Source organism: Passer domesticus, chromosome Z, assembly GCF_036417665.1.
Source record: "Passer domesticus isolate bPasDom1 chromosome Z, bPasDom1.hap1, whole genome shotgun sequence".
Classification (NCBI taxonomy): Eukaryota; Metazoa; Chordata; class Aves; order Passeriformes; family Passeridae; genus Passer; species Passer domesticus.
Window position 1 is genome coordinate 34,035,289 of NC_087512.1, and position 18,057 is coordinate 34,053,345.

General features: G+C 36.9%; 1 protein-coding gene across 1 annotated transcript in view; it reads left to right on the forward strand.

Moving 5' to 3' along the window:
- The window catches only part of CNTLN (centlein), a 180,140-nt gene extending 174,035 nt beyond the window's left edge, over positions 1-6,105 (forward strand). Inside the window, exon 29 of the mRNA XM_064405240.1 lies at positions 5,175-6,105. Within this exon, the coding sequence (XP_064261310.1) occupies positions 5,175-5,276 (102 nt within the window). The 3' untranslated portion in view covers positions 5,277-6,105. The remainder of the gene's footprint in view (positions 1-5,174) is intronic.
- Positions 6,106-18,057: the final 11,952 nt, after the last annotated feature.

Genomic DNA, 18,057 nt, shown 5'->3' on the forward strand with positions numbered 1-18,057 from the left:
CTTTATTTTCCATACTCTTATGACTTGGAAAAGTCTCATATCTTTCAGCTTTACAAGATTATTAATATTTTAGTGATAAATACTCCTACATTCCTGAAACTCACAGATACCAGACAGAATTTGTGTTCTTGTTTTATCAACTACTATGTCAAGAAACTAGACCACTGCTAAAAGGCTTATGATTTGAAAGAGACATCTCTGCATAGTGATGTTATTATGTAAACAAGAACCATATAATAGGGAAGTACAGTCATGTTATAAACTCAGCAGAGCTGATAAAAGTCACTTGTTGTCTAAATCTAAGTCTTTAATGGCCAAGAAGTGGGGTTTTTTTCCTGCTATCTCTGTATTTATACAGTAACACTCTAGATTGTTCTCACTAAAGAATGAAAGAATAAAAATAAATCGTCTCAATAATTGACACTGGGATAAAAGTAAAAGGTTCTCTGGCCTGTGAAGAACCTGTTTGCAGAGAGTTTTCACATGACTGCACGAAAATACTTGCTACCTGCACATGTGTAGAGGCATCAGACTAATTACACATTAGCTTTGGGCTTGGGAGAATTCTCGTGTTATAGATGTTTAAGCTTTTAGTGGTTTATATTATTTAGGGGGGAATAAGAATAGTCATTTCAACATGTATGTGTATTTATATCCTGCAAGGCAAGTTATGAGGCTGTTGCCCACTTTATCCCTCATATCTGAGTGTGTATGTCTTATTAATTGAGCCTGGCTCTTTACAGTAACACTCTCTTATAATCATAAACACTCCCCCTAAAACTCAAACAAAAGCAATCTTTTCTAGCTTTTTCCCATCATAGGAAACTTATGGCTAAGCCAAGAGGATGACTTCTTCTCATGTAACTTGAACATGATTTCTTATACTACCCTTGGCTTTCATTTTCTGTGACTTATTGTAAGGCACACTGTCTCAGAAAAATCTGTTAATGATTTTGTGTGTGAGTACAGCATGGTAACCCAATCACGATTACTGCCTCCAAGAAGTCTCCAATAATTTTTTTGAAATAAAATGCAAATCATCTGCCTAAGTTTTTACAGCAGCACTTGCCTTTCATGCACTCCTCGGGATATGACATCTCACACTAACAAATCTGCCTAATAAAATCTTTCCTCACATGACTTCATTATGGGTCTAAAAATCATATTCCAATAGTGAAAACCTCCAGAAAGGCTCACTTTCCTCTACTCTGGAGGCACTCTTTGTGTAACACATCTCTAGCATAGGGTTTAGAACACTATATTCACTAATCATCAGTAAGGATTTTCCCCAACCCCTTTTTAGGATTTGCACAGGCTTCTAAAGGCATATTTCTGTTGCTGTCATCTGGGAATGGACACTGATGGCTACAGTTGTTTCCTTCCAAATTTCTTGGCTTGCAACTCGCCTGCTTTGCTTTTGTTATTCTCTCTGCAGTCTGTGTGTGTCTTTGAACAGCTCACACCCAGAAACGTCTATTCACCAATGTACAAACACATGTGTGCAATCACCACTGACACCATCACCAGGTGTTTCAAGTATCTGCACCTGAAAAAGCAGCACCAGCACAGTCTGCACCACATTCTGGGCACCATTAGCACTGATACCAGGTCATGATTTTCTTCTCATTATAAGAACAAGAGCCTAATCCTGTGCACTGACAATGCCTTACAGTATAAATCTATGTTTTATCTCATGCACACAAAAAAACCTACATTATATCACTCATCCTAAACTGCAAACAAGGAGAAATTGACTTGGTCACTCAGGATAAAAGGCACATATATATTTATATAATGATGTATATGCAGCCACCATATGAAGTAGAATAAGAGCAAAGAATAAGACAACAACAATAAAGTGAAGCATTTCTCTTTTTTTTAGTTTTTGACTTTTATTTTTTAATGATTTTAGGATGTTTTAGTTGTTGGTCTTAGTGCCTAGTTTTATTTCATATTGTTTTTTGTGGCTCACTTAATTCAACCTAAGGCAGCTCTGCAGTGTGTTTGAATAATATTTTGTTGGGAAAATGTATTGTACTGATGATCCATATGGGAAGGTGTGAAATAGTTGTAACCACTAACTTGTATATTCCAAAATCTAAATACATTTATATTTATGCTAACATATTTTAGAGTTTGTGAGACAGAAGCCTAAGTAATGCTCCACTCTGCAAATGGAGGTACTATGCCTCATTAGAACAAAAACATTGCCTTGCATTTATTATAATACTTTCCACTGGCAGATTGGTGTATATTTATGCACTTGTATTTATGCACTCTGTGCTGACAGAGACTCAGCCATGTGGTTTAAGGTCAATAAATATTACTAGTTTGTTTTTTTACAGAAGGGATCTCCAAAAGAAGCAAATTTAGGGTCAGAATAAATAGGTGAGAGAAGGAGAATTGACTGTCACTATTTCTGACTCTTTAGGATCACCTTCCATTTATCCATACACCAAGCTATCTTTCTGATAAGTTGTGTAAGAAATATGGTTTTCAGTTATATACGTTCCTATTATCAAAGAAGAAATTTGTCAATCTGGGAAGTCAAATAAATAAGTTATTTTATCCCAGATGTAGTTTGCACATTCAGATGTTGTGAAATCACATGAATCAATTAAATACTACTTCTGTTAAAGCCTACCATTATGTACTAATTTTAAGTGGATTGTGGCCCAGATAATTGTAAAAAATCTGAAAGAAGTATCATTCTGTATTAAAGTGTCTCATGATCAGTGGTAAAAACAAGCTTTCACTCCTTAAGTGTGCGCTTAGCACTCATTGAACTTGCAGTGCCTTCCCCAAGCATATGGCAGGTTTTGAAGCTGGTATGAATGCTTTACAGTAGAGATGACTTCAGTGGCTGTGAAGTTCTGTGGAGAAATGCAAAGGGAGGTATCCCAGGATAGTTACAGAGTCATCATTAAAGTCTGACAAGCTTCTATTACAGGTTAAGACTGTACGGATCATCCAGTTCTGGGGGTCTGCAAGAAAAGAAAACCAGAGAGAAACATACAGCACTTTCTCTGAAACCAACAAATATTGAAAGAATGACATAATATTCCACTTTCAAATGCTCTTGATTTAAATGAATCACTTCAATGGCAAGAGTTCTTGAAAGATCACTTTGCTATGACATGGAAGCCACAGAGAGTAGTGAGCAGCAAGTAAAATGTAGTTAGAATGATACAAGATAGAGACATCAATAAAAAGCCATTCATCTCAGGCATGGTATTAAGGAGGTGAAATGTATCAGAAATTGATGTAGGTAAGCAAGGAGAAGTAGAGACTTTGAGGTAATGATGCAGTGTTCTTGTAATAAACATACCTAGAAAAAAAAGGGAGAGAAGTTAGAATGAAATTAGGATGCTGGAGTCAGTGTTTTTAAAGCATAGTAGCAAGTAAGTCACAGAATTTCAGATAAGATTATTTCTTATATTATACTGAATGGATTTGTGCTCAGTGAATTTGAGCCCTCTATTCCCCAAAAATCATCACAATAGCACACAGGTGTAGATGTCTTCTAGAAATTTCTTACCACACACATAAGTTATGACAAATGGAGACATGTTTGGCCAGCAAGCACCATGGAGACATGTTTGGCCAGCCCTTGAAAACCACTTTTCCTGTAGAAAAAGAAAATAATACATATTGTTGTCCTTTTTCTATAACTACAAAGTGATTGTTGAGCAGCGTTTAGGATGCCATTTTATCTCTTCACAGTACCTGCCTTCTATTAAAAAGACTTTTCTTTTTTACATCTTTTTTTCTGAATTATTATAGCAATTATAAATATCAGTATATAGATTTGTGTCTGTATATCAGTTCAAATGCTACATTTTACATTTAATGTACTTTATGTCTGGGATTTTTATTTCTTTCTTTTATAATTTTTGATTCATGTCTATTTAGGAAACAAGCACTACGCTATCTGGAATACAGCATAGAGAAGTGAAAAAATGAAACTATAGCAGCAATACTGAAGTGTGGAACTAGACAGGAGTTCTAGATGGAAAAGTGTTGTTTTGAACTAAAGTTGTGAAAAGCAGAAAATTATGATTGGCCAGCAGTTTGTTCCACCAGCTTCTATATTTTACCTTGTTTATTTGTGGTGGCTTTATAATGTAAAGTTATTTCTCTTTCTGAATGAGATGTTACTTTTGGTGGAGTACTGACCCCTGACTCACCACTGGTCTCACCATGTGTTCAGTAAGCTGACAGAGTTCTGTGAAGCTGGCAGAGACTTTTCAGCAGTGAAGGAAAACTGTCCTGTTCTCATCTGGCACAGGACTGGCCACTTGGGATGGAGCTGCCACGACCACTCTTCTGTACCACCTCTAAAAATACTTCCCAGCAAACAGTGCACTGATATACCAAGATTTTGAAAGAAAACCTCTTTAAGCATTAAAGCGATGACACTGAAAAATGTACCAAATCTTCTTTGAAGTTCTTGGTTGTGCAAATGCATCTTTTATATCAGAGAAGTTAAAAGAGGTTTTAATTTTTCTCTGTAGGTATGTCACTGCAATTTTTTGGTATCATGTTTTAGAGAAGCAGACATTTGTGTCATATTCCAATTAATGCAGTTGGAGGTTTGGTATCTTACTTTGCTTTAAGAAGTTTTTTTTGTGGTTTTGTTTGTTCTAGTTTGGGGTTTTGTTCTTATTTGTTTTTTGGGATTTTTTTTTGTTGTTTGTTGTTGTTGTTTAATTATTTACAAGGTTCTGTGTGTGAGTCTAAGGCAATTTGCTACAGCATTGAGAATTATACTGGTAGTTCTGTCTCATCCTCCTGAGAGTAGTGAACTTACACTCATACGCTACCATTTCTGCATGCCCTAGAGGTGACTGTAACCTTTTATTGATCAGCTGATTGAAGATAAATGACAGAGATGCTGGTACTGCAGTTTACATCATTAACATGGTCAGTAAAGCATGAATTGTTCAATAAGGAGTTTATCTTTTTTCATTTTACACTGCTCTTTTATCATTTTTATGATAGAGAGCAAATTTTCAGACACTACACCAGGCAGATGAACTTTAAAGATCAGAAATGTGTGTGTGGTAGTTGTCAGAACTAAATGAAATCTGATAGTTTAAAGATATTTAATAAATGTATTTCAGAAGAAAAAAATAAAGTTTAATGATCATTTTTCTTACTCTGTTTCTTTTCAGTTTCCTTTTGCCTCATACTTAATGGATGCTGTACTGGAAAAATTAAATGAGAAGAAGAAATTGGTAGAAAAGTACAGTTCCCTCATGAAGCGCACTGTATGATATTGCTAAGATGTGTATTTGCAAAGTCTGACTGAAATGTGTGCTGTTTCCTCATGTCTTTCCTCTTCTCATAAAGAACTGTCAATATGCATGTTCAATACATACACAGAAACCATGAACTAATTAATTGTTGAACAAGAGGAATTAATTAAATTCCTATTAGAAAGCAGTGTCTTATTTGATTCCTGAAGAGAAAAATTGCTGCAAATCAATGCAAAGCTCAAAATTATTTTCCTTTAAATGCATTGGCAGTGAACACATGTGCAGGCTTTGTAGAGGAAGGATGTCTTTGTTATGAATAATACACATCTGTACAATTTTGAAAGAAAAAAAAGCAGCCAAGTACACCTCATTGTACTAATCAGAACAGTAGAAGTAGGATTTATAAAGGAACTGGGAATATCACTGAGATTTTGAATACCTAATTTATTTTCGTTTCTTTGTAAAGCCAAACTTTATTATATATGCTACATGAAATGATATGCTTTTATGTTAGAAAAAATGAATGATTGCACAATAAAATGTCCTGTGTGGAGTAATGCAATAAAAGCTGTACTTTTCTCTGAGCATACTGGAGCATAACATGTGCAATGTATTTTTAAAAATACAATAAAATAAAGTTTTTTCTATTATGGTTTTTTCACTAGTAGATCCAGTTATTTTTCAGCTGCAAGCAGGTAGCTGCAGGTAGCTGCATGCTCTCACTTGCCTTGAGAAAGTAGTGTAGAGTTTTAGCCAGTTATTTCCACCAACATTTCTCTGGTTCTACTAACAAATAATTGCTGGTTCTTCACACTTTTGATCTTAGACTTTGAATTCCTCTGGACAAATCTACCTGGCAAAAAATAAGACACAAGTTTCTGAGTTCATGTGTTAATAATGTTTAGCTCTTATATATGTCTCATTTATGGATATCACATTGTTTTACAACAGATATCATTATCCATATTGGGTGGGGAATCAGAATAAGGATTGGACTAAGTTCACTTAAATGAAGCATGAAACAGAGGTTTTCTGCATGTCAATCCAGTGTTTTCCTAGGATGTAGTAATGTATCTTCTAATTTATTGAGTTCACTATTTGGTGTCTCTGACAAAAGGAAGATGTCTCTAAACTTCTGCTCAGTTGCACCTGGTGAACACAAGGGCTTGAGAGAATTTTTATTGGAATTAGAGGAAATCATACATAGTCCACCTACACTTGTAAATTATGACTGGGAACTATCCCTCTATAAAAAAACCCCTGCCACATCTTTAGGAATGGCTGCTGAATGCAAGAAATAAGGGCCATCATATGAAATTGTGTGGTGATATATTCAAGTAAGCAAAAGGATGCAAATGAAACTGAGCTGTTGGAACTGTTTGCCTCAGATTTTACAGAAGCTAAGCATTTGCACGGATTATTTCAATTATTCCAATGCCAATAAAACAATGACAACAAAAATTAGGAAAGATAAATCCATCAAGACATGTGGAAACCTGCTCTAATTTTGTTCAGTAATTCCAGCAAGATGTATTTGAAAATAATTTCATCAAAACGTCTATTGCAGCTTAGTAAAAAGAGCTTCAGGAGGCCGAAGATCTCTGGAAATTATCCCCACTGTCTTCATGTCCACATTGCCAAACACCCACTGGTGCAAGTCTGATCTTGATGCTGATCTTTAAATCTTTTGTCATAGTGAAAATGCAGGGAGCATCAGCTAATTCATTTAGAAAATACATCTCAAAAAGAGGGAATTTTCCAGACTGCTGTCTCTTTCTCAAATATCTTGCTTTACTGCCCCTGCAAATTTCTGTATCTCCTGGGCAACTGGGTACAAGAAGACATCTTCTGTTGATGCAAGAGTAAGCAACAACACTGCATAACCAAATTACTATCCACTTCATCTGAAAAGAGAGAGCAAAATTAAATCCTTTAACCCAGCTGGAGACAGATTTATGCACAAATGTTCCTGAAACTGTAACACTGCTGTCTTTCCGAAAACTTTGGTGGAAAGTTTGCCAAATACCATTAAAATGCCTTTAAAAGATTAAGAAAGATGGTATTTTCATTCAAAAATAATTTTCTTCTCTAATTTGATATAAACAAATGAAGATAGAAATACCAGTCAACATTTTTCAGCATGTAGTTTGAGAGATATTTGTAAGGACAACAAAAAGGATGATGCTTCAAAGAAAATAAATTTTTGCCTTTTTGCTGACACAAATATTGAGTTCTGTCTGCGATGAACATACTTGTTTTTACTACTTATTTGATCTTTCTTGCACCAGTCAAACAGGAGATGGTCTCTGAAAATATCTTTATTAGTATAAAAAGATTAATATTCATTATTTTGGTTATATTTGATGAATATTTTTTAAATTCCCTTTCACTATAACCAAGCTCATTACACTGAGTGAAGAACTGATTCTGATTTGGGGAAAAGCATCAGCTCAACACTTTCAGATGATGCTGCTAACCAAGCTAAACACTAAATATATTAAAGGCAGTCCTCTTTTGAACTAACTATGCCTACGGACATCCAGAAAATCCACTTAATCCTGTTTTTTTCTTTTGTTACGGTGGTTTTCCTCTCCTGATGCTGCCTGATGCGGCCTCTAGATGGCAAACTTGTCCAAAAAATGGGCTCGGAGCTTTGCTCCCTGCCGCCCCTGAGGTTCTGTGTCAGGCAAGCCTGTCCCTCCCTCGGGCAGCCGCAGCTGACGTCTGTGCATGTGAAATTAAGGGGCTGTTTACGCATTAAACCTATTAATGGACTGTGTCCTTACATACAGTGACACAAGCGTGAGGTAATTTTTATATTCATGCATATATATAAAATTTTATATGTATGTATATAGAAACGTGTGTGTGTGTGTGTTTATGCACGCGTTCATTAAATATGAAATATGCAAAGTTGTACGGTGGTTCAGAGTTGTTTAAATGTTTAGCTCTTTCAAAAATCTTCATTATGCACTAGCAGGTCCACAGGAGGGTGTGAGGGACTGAAACGTTGATGGTTCATGTCTCAAACAATCTGGGTGTTTTGCTGTTGACGCTCAAGAAACAACCTGTGTGCAGCAGGTGTGAGCACCAGAGGATGACCACAACAAATCAACCTTTGCTTAGCAAGAAGCTGGGGTTTGAGCTAGAGAAGGGGAGAGGCTGATAAGCAGATCCTGCAAGGTAGGATAATGCTTTTAGTTCTAGCAGTGTCATCTCTTACACAACTGGCTCAGTTGTAACATTCCTCTCCCTCCTCCTGCCAGGAAAAGCTGCTGGGACATTCACATCAATCATCCCTTCTGATGGGGTGTAAATGGCTCTATTACACTGACGTGAGAGAAGGTGTCATAAACCATCAAAGACCTCCAAAATGCTCCCAGAGTAATTTCTGGGGCCTTCAAGCAGAGGAATGGGCATAATCCACAGTTTTACACAGTGTTGCATCAGACAGTGTAAAAGTACCCACCCCAGGGGAAGTACTTGGGTGTTCCACCTGAACTTGAGTGTATATTAACCCACTGAAATTTGTTTTTTGTGGTTTTCCCCTACCCCAGATCAATAAAGACTGTGGCCATCACTTCGACCAATCGACACCAAAATGCAACAATGAAGTCTCATTGATGGATCCACAGGTGTTGATCCTTTTCTACCATTATCCTTACTTTCTCTTTCTTTCTCTTTTTCTTCTCCTAATTTTTCTCAGAATATATTGTAGCCAGACTAGAAAGTTCCTGTCAATGCCTTAGGAAGTGCCTTGTTGTGTCTGGATAGGTTGAAGTTAGCTAATTGTAAGTTTGTTCAGCTCAAGTTTGTGAAGTGCCTTAATTACTTTGTTGGTGTTTTAAAATTTGCCACAGGATGAATTAAACCTCCTGAGGTTTAAAGGAATAACTGAGAGCCACCAAGATAATCTGGGAACTGGAGCACTTTTCCTGTGAAGAAAGACTAAGAGAGTTGGGATGATTCAGTGTGGAGAAGAGGAGGTTCTGGGGAAAACTTAAGAGCAGCCTTCCAATATGTAAAGGGGGCCAACAAGGAGGCTGGAAAGAAAGGCTGTGTTGTAGTAGTAGGACAGGAGGAATGGCTTAAAGCTGAAGGAGAATGTGTTTAGGTTGGATATTAGGAAGAAGTTCTTTACTGTGAGGGTAGTGAGGCACTGGCTCAGGTTACCCAGGGAAGTTGTGGATGCCCCATCCCTGGAATTGTTCAAGGCCAGGCTGGATAGGGCTCTGAGCAACCTGTGGAATGTGTCCCTGCCCGTGGAAGGAGTTTAGAATGATGATCCTTAAGGTCCTTTCCAACCCAAACCATTCTATGATTTTGTACTCTAAAATGTAAAAATTAAAGTCAAAGTATCTGGTAATCGTCACTTCTCACAGTAGGTTTCTGTAATGCCATCTGTTTAACCCACACAAATCCTAATTTACCTTGACAGGAATAAAGATACAAGTCTTCCTAAATGTAGATCTCATACAAATGACATCCATTTTCTTCTGTACTGAGGATTCTTTGTTAGAGAAGGCACTGTGTGTATCTCCCCATGTGCCTCTGGATTTCCTCACTGTCTGAATGGGTTGCAATTTTCAAGGCCAGGTATTCTAAATGAGACTGAAGTGTAAGTGTAAGACCTAAGAGGAGGAGGAGTTCAGGGAGAGATTTAAAACATCTCAAAGTATTCATATAGCCACGATGTAATATCTCATTTTTTGTATTCTTGAAAGAAAGAAACTTGATTGAACCATTATTTTTTATCTGTAGTGTCTATGTTCTCATACATAAAGTAAGGATCTAGTTTTGAAGTTTCCTGATTTGTGATTTGAGAATTTGCAGTGTGTAACTATTTGAAATATTTGTAACATAGTAAGTGATTGAGAGATCTGGGAACACTTGTTAGCTTCTGCTATAATCACAAACTTAGAAATTAATTAGTGTTGCTGGCTATGTTAAGTTTTGCTTTTGTCTTCAGGATTGCAGAAAGGCTGTGGAGTCAGGAAGGTCTGAATTTTAATTCTGTCATACCTTCAGCTAGGTTAATTCTCTTTTCTGTTTCACTTCTATAACTGAATTAATATCTAGCTACACTCCAAGCTAAATATCAGAACAAGGAAAACAAAAGCTAATTTCCATAGTTGTGTGCCATTGTACACAGTTTGTGCATCACCATTGGATTGCTTTATGTGATTTAAAATTGATATGTAACTAGTATTTGAAGGGAATATGACACCAAATGGGTCCAGAGCCAGGTAAGCAAAGGGTCCAGCTCTTTCAGGATATTTACTGAGTATCTTGGTTTTTAGGTGAAGATAACAACCTTTCTGATATAAGTGGCGAAGTATTCACATCTTGCTCAGCTACATATAAGTCCAGCATTCTGTGAGGGTTACTTTACAGCATGTTTAACAGGTTGGGGAAATGTAAGGCTCCTGTCTTTGTCCTCTCTTATCCTGTGAGAGAATAAGCTTATCAGATCAAGAGCCTATTTGGAAATCTCTATCAGACAGTATAAAGAAGAGGTTCAAGTGACTCTGACCTATTGAACCTATTGCAGAGCACAGATTTGACATTTTCTGGTATAGGAAAACTCCCTTGGTAAAGGAATCACATTTGTTGAATGTCTGTCATTCAACAAATCCTAGATTTTGAGGGATGACAGATTTTCTTCATGATTGTTGTGGAGGAAAACTTCAATTTGTATTTAAAAACAGTAGTCAACCTGGGCTGAAGAAATTATGTGATAGAGAACCCAGCACAGTAGCTCTATGATCAAGAATTCTCACAGCTCAAAATTTCCCATTGAAATTTTCTAGATTCAGGTTAAAAGCCTGGTATTTATGAATGTCAATCAAAAAAAAGTCCCTCCACACTGGTAATGAAGGCTGTGAGCTAGACAGAACTTATAAGTCATGGTGTACATGTGGGGACAAAGGGCATCAGTGAACCTCAAGCCTTACAATGCATCTTTGATGTATCTTTGGACATTGCTTATTCTGCAGAAAAACTTTTAAAATATCTGTCAAGTAATAACTTCAGTATGTGGTAATAATTATTGAAAAAAGTAGTGCTATTTCCTTATTCTCTTTGATCTTTCTCTAGTTATACATGCACAGACTACATTTACCCTCTTAGCCAAAACTCTGCATTAGGAACCCATGTTGAACAGTTTTTTTCAAGGGATTAGCCTTTATTCTATAAGGATTTTTTATTTTGTTGATAACCACCCATCAATCATAACCGTAGCCAACAGGAGCTCTAACTATAGCATATCCATGTGAAAATCAAGGTTTGAAAGTGTAAGTTGAAACTGTAATTATTTTTATACTAAAAATACTGATTTTTTTGTATGATCTACCTATTGTGAGCACAAGTTGGAGAATAATGTTGATCTTCTAGAAAAGCTTGGGTGAATGGTTGGATGAACACTTATTTATGTAACTATCTCTATAAAATTTAATTTGATGTGTTCACACAGTGAAGGTGCTGATTCTGAGCTTGTTTTTAAAATTAGAGTTTTTAACTTTTGAAGAAAAATAATACGTGCTCTCAGTACTGCCTATCCTTCAGCACCTGGCTCAAGATAGGAATTTCTCTTGTCAATTTCTCTATTTTCATGCATGTTTACCCAGGCCAAAGAAGCCTGTGAGGCTACTAGCTGGCACAAGATCTAGCTCTGGAGAACTGTGTGTTTAGAACAGGACAGGTTGATGTTCTGCCACAGATACTGTGTGAGCAGGGGCTCACCCATTGGCCTCCCTGGGCCCTGAAATGTGCTTTCTCCAGGAGCAGTCTCCTCCAGCACCTGGATCCAGGAGCTGTACGAGCAGGCTGCTGACAGCTGTGTATTGAGTGACAGCCTGCAATCATCAGGCAACTGAAGTGATGACTCATGTCCAGCATCAGCCCAGGAAGGCCAAACAGGAGACAGAACTGGAGACAAGAATTCCTGGGGTATAGCTCAGCCTGGGCTGAGACACTTTCTCTTGCTTCCAGATTTCACTTCCCAATTCAGCCCATCAGGCTCCCTTGTGCTGATTCTTTCTTAGCTCTGCTTTGATTCCTTGCTCTTTCTTGGCTCAGGGTCTGCTTCCAATATGATTTTCCAAGCCTTCACAGTTATGATTACATGGCTATGGAGTTAATGAAAGTCTGTATGTAATTGTTGAGGCTCTGGTTGCATTCATTTATTATTTTAGAAGCAATCTATATTTGGTAAGAATGTCTGTGAGGTGTTAGTCTGAGCTAGAGCTCGTAAAAAAATCTAGTACATCAGTTCAACACTGACTGAATATTGTGATCTTTAAAGACAGCAAAATGAAGTACCATGGTCCCTTCCTTATGGAAGAAATTCCATGGTGAGTCAGTTCAAAGAGAAAATAAGCAGTGATAATTCTTTAAATATTTTGCCAATAAAATTCTCTCCTTCAGAGGAAGTTTTTAATGGGGCTTTTTATGGAAGGAAGTGGTCACAAAGTTCTCAGCCTTCTAATATGGACACAGCCATTCCCTCCAGATAATACAGACTTCTCCAAACAATAAATGGACAGGGAGTGCATTGTTTCCAACTGATATGAGCTGCCACTAAGAGAAATAGGAGTCAAATGATCCTTTATTTTTTCAGGACATAGAATTTTTCAGATCATTGTGATCCTCTTCCTTTTCTATGTTTATCACTTGCAATTCTGCAATTGAATTTAAAAACTAATTCTTCTACAAGATTTTTAATTAGTGTGTATTGGACAGATGTGCTATAAACTGGGAGAGGTAAATTAGGAACTGAAGTATTAAAGTATCAGATTGCTTTTTTAGGTAAATGACCTCATGTCTAACACTGGATGGCTCTGAAGTACACACTATGGAGCCAAGTAGGGTACAGGAAGAGGCTAAGTTCCATTATAAAGCTTAATTCTGCATGGAACTAACTGGATAAGGGGTTTTCATGGTATTAACCTCTCCCAAAATAGTAGGTGCAATGCAAAGAGGATTTGTGAGTTGTCTGTGAGGTCTGATTCAGAATTTATCCTGGCATTATGACAGAAACTTAGCAGGCACTTGATATAGTGACAATTAAAAAATTTATATTGAGACTTCAAGGCAGAGTGCAAACTCTATCCTGACTCAGTGCAGCATAAGTAGCTGTCTGGTTTCATGTGAAGCTGTCTTACCTACTGACTGACATATGCAGTTTGCTGAGAGTTGAATATATGACTCCTATTTAAGAGGGATATTTCAATGGTCATTAATATGAAGGATTTGCAATGGTGCAATCCAGATGAGGATGTGAACTGAGCATGTGCTGAATTTAAAGCACAGGAGAAGTCCTCTGGATATTAAATATCCTCTTGATTCAGAGCTGACCATGAAGAATGAAAAATGATGCTGCAATGCAAGCGTCAGATGGTCTCCTTCCTGCCTTCTCATATCTGTGCCCACTGTGTATTCTACAGAAGAAAAGTCTCAAAACATTCCATTTTGGGGTGATTTTGAAGAAATAATTTTAAGTTTTGGATTTTTCTTAGAATTTCTGTGTCTTCAGAAGTCTTGTGTTTAGCAGAGCAATAAAAGGGCAGGATCCCTCCTATTTTGTACATGTCAAAGAACTTGTCAAGTTCCTTGTCATTTGCTATGACACAAAGGCCATCTGCTGGAGCTGGGCTGATTCCTTCATGTAATTCCCTTAAAAAATAAATCACAATATTTCTTGGTGTTGCAAGGAATACAAGTATGTTCCTTGTTTTATTGTTCTTTTTGAAACCATAATGATTAATTTTTAGTCTTGTCCTTAACTGCGTGCTGTTAATTTTGATGCTTGTACTACCTTGGAATATGATCCTATATTTTGTCAGAGATGCATAAAGTAACAGAGACTGCTCAGTTCATACAAAAAAAAAAATTCCTCAAACAATAAACATAGCAGTAATAATATTAAGATTATAATTTTTACAACAACCTACCTGGATGAAGTCTTCCAGCTTCCTGTTTATGCAAAGTTTATTTTGTAACAACTTTTCAGGGGTTTCCAAAATACGTTCTTATTTATGACTTCTAAGTGGGGCTTATGTTACCAATTTTTATGTTGGTAACAGAAACTAATCCAAGCCTAATTTTTCCACCACTGTCCACAAATTACTGAGGTCAGTAGGATTTTATCTTGTGTGATGGAGACTGGCACATGGCAGCAGCATCTGGAACCATACTAGCATCATCTGGCTAGTAATTAATATTTAAACTCACTGATTAAAACCAACACAAAGATGTAAAGTAGGTCTAGTAGACTAGAAGGTCTAGTAGTGTTTATGTCTTACATCCAAAAACTGAAATTGGGCAACAGGATTACTATGTCCATGCAGAGGTGTGGAATGAGTCAGTTGTAGTCCAAGACAGACATAAAAACCAGAGCTGTGTTTTCAAGTGCTGCACCACACCGACCACAATCATAATCAGATATGACAGCCTGTGGAGATCCTCTTTCCAATGGGCACCCACACTGCTTTTCCTACATTTTAATTCTCCTGTTGTGCTGTGTTGTTGCAGTCTCCTGTGTTGGCAGGTTGTACATTAGATACCTAACCTCGAAGTCTAGAGATTGCTTTGAATCTGTGATCAAAGAACTGGAAGTTGGTGCAGATGCTATGAAAAGGATGGGGAAACTGTCCAAAGGGAGATAAACTTAGAAACACTTTTTAGTAGCTAAGAATTTGTCTCTTACAAACAGTTCAAAGAAAAAAAAAGCACACAAATATAGAATATGGTTTTAAAAAATACATTTTTATAAAAATCATAAATTGAGATGAAAACATGTCATAATTTTTATATTATCCAGCAACAATAATAATAAAAGTAATGGCTATTCACTTTTAAGCCTTATTCTTCTGAAACCTGCTGACTGAAAAAACAATAGTGACTCATTGTTCATGTGTGGTTCTTTGCTGCACAATATTTTTTGATAGTGTGTGAAATGCCAAGTACATGAATCAAAATAAATATTCCCCTCCTTATGGTCTGTAGTTTGAAGCCATAAATCCTGAAACACTGCTAAAAGTTTAGTGACTTTCCTATGAGTGAATGAAAAGTGTCCCACCTTTTCATCAGCTGCTGATGTCCCCAAGTAAACAATTACTTGGCTAAAAGGAAGTGTTGATGGATAGAAAAACAAGTCTTCCTTCTTGTGAAATATCCAATAGCATTTACTTCACAGGGGTTACACAGAAGTCTATCAAACTAGGGAAAGGAAAATAAATCAATTGTAACATGTCTATAGATTGTGCCACAAAATAATCCTGATCGATGCTCATGAAATTTTCAGTGTAGTTCAACCCTGAGAAGCCTTAAATTGTTTCTGACATTGCAGTGGTTTATATATCATTTTTATTGGCTTAATGAAATATACATGTGTACATTCTTCCTTGCCTGCCCTTGACTCTTCCTAATAAGCTCATCTTTTTGTAGTTTTCATTTGCCATAAAAACCACCTTAAAGCAAAAGGAACAGCATAAATAACTTGCTAACTACTGGGAGTTAAACTTGATATTAAGATATATTGTCAGTATTATATATATTCTAGACTTTGTGCAGTTGCCCATTAAAGCTATCTGTCCTAACCCTGCTTATGATAAAATTATATATATATTTCATTGAAAAAAAAATTCTTAGATAAAATTATTTGACCGCCATTATGTTTATAATCCATCTTATTATGTACTGCTTACTAATATTTATATTAAAATTTTATGACCCACTGTAAATGCAAGAAAACAATCAGCAAGAAGAGGCAATTTTTAATTTAGAATAGAACTAAGCTTTAGGTGTTGATTCCTAATCAAACTCAAGTCACAGAATAAATGATTCTGTTAGTTTTAAATATGGGAGAATCCTGAGATCTTTGAATTTAGGGAACCAAAAGCAGCAGTGTATACCTTGCTGGTTGTTCAACCCACAAATGATGTTCATTTACACCATGGTTTTGATACTAGAGATACCAGAAGGGGAAAGTGCGAAGAACATAATTAATTTATTTAAATTCTGATGGTATTGCTACGTTAGGGTAAACTCATCACTGTATTTTATTTGCCTCCTTACCATACTTTCTGTTTTGCTGTGACACTGTTTTTGCCTCCAGTGCCTGGTACCTAAGTGCCACAATTATACAGCATTTTCCATTGACAGATCTTATCTGAGCACATATATGTACAGTGAACATGCTTGGCTGATGTTTGTAAACTTATGAATTTTATTTCTTTGTTGATTATCTTGGTTAGTAAGAATTGAGAGAGAAAGAGGGAGCAAGAGGAAGTTACAGTGTTTGATCTTTCCAAGTCATTGCCAAATATGATGGGGTCCTGCTTTCCTGGAGATGACAATACCTGCCTACATGGGAAGTGGTGAATTAATTCCTGATTTTGATTTGTTTGTGTGCACAGCTTTTGCTTTATCTATTAAACTGTTCTTGTCTGGAGCCATGACTTTTCTCACTTTTATTCTTCCAATTCTCTCCCTCATCCCCCCAGGGTGGTAGTGAATGAGCAGCAGCTTGGGACTCAGCTGCCCACCAGGGTTAAACTTGGCACTTGTCTTCTTCAGATATTGTTTCTTTCAAATTGGATGCTCAGTTACAGAGTGCTGTGAACTCTTGCGTAGCTTCATTACAGACTCTTGACTTCCTGCCCCTGACAGTGTCTTACTGTTCTGTCAGAAATGCATTGTGTTCACCCCACCTCACCTGATCCATGACGGCTCTGAACTTCTTGTCCCAGAATCTTCTCCTGATCTGCTCTCTCGACAGTTGTTCAGTCCTTCAAAATCATAAGACTGTTTCTTTTTTAATGAGGTTAGCCACATGCTCTTTTTTGCACTTTCCTTAAATTGGAACATTTTTCTTATATTTCATTTTTTGTATGGAGTACTGTTGTTGCTGGTTTCACAGAATTCAGTCACCATTGCCCAACAACTAAAAGGCATTTAATTTATCATGTGCTTCAAAACCGAATATCATCCTTTATTCTGCTAGCAAAATTAGGTTTTGTTTAAATTTTTTCGAACAGCCATGTCTACAGGCCCAAAGCCTGTATTCATCTGAACAGATTTTAAACAATATTTGGGTTTTAGCTGCTCCATCCTTCCAGTCAGGGTTTCTTTCCTCTGTACATGATGACCAGGCAGTGTAGTTTTATAATCTCCCTAAACCAACAGACTAACTGGTTGCCGTTAAAGGTAATGATCTCTCCATTCCTTCCCTGCTTTGGCTGCACATCCTGCTACTGTCTATGGCCTGGTGCTGGCAGCTATCTAGATAAATGAAAACTCAACCTTTTTTCTTTTCTTTGGCACCTTTTCAGCTGTGTAAGTTTCCTGATCCAGACTGTTGTACAGATGCAGAAATCCAGCCTGTCATAGCAGGCAGGAGGAAGAAGTGTCAGAAACTTTATGTCTTAATCTTTTCACTAGAAGTCTCTTTACCTTGTGCTCACCTTGTACAGCAACATGCTCCATCCAGATTCAGATGTAATACTGAGCTTTTAAATTTCAGGATTCTCTATGTGGCAAGAATGAGAAAATGGACCAGATTCTTTTGACGCAGAAATCAAAGTAGTCCTTGTTGTTTGTTGTGTGCCTAATATTTTTCAATCTGATTTGGCATGTTTAGACAGTGTAGGTGGGAGAAGATCCTGCAAGCAGAATTAGGAACCTGTAGGAAATGAATTTGTTTGTATATGACATGGGCAAAGTAGTACAGGCAGACTGGTCCCATTGTTAAATACTGAGTTTTATAAACACAGCCCTCAGTTTAGTGTTTGGCTGTACG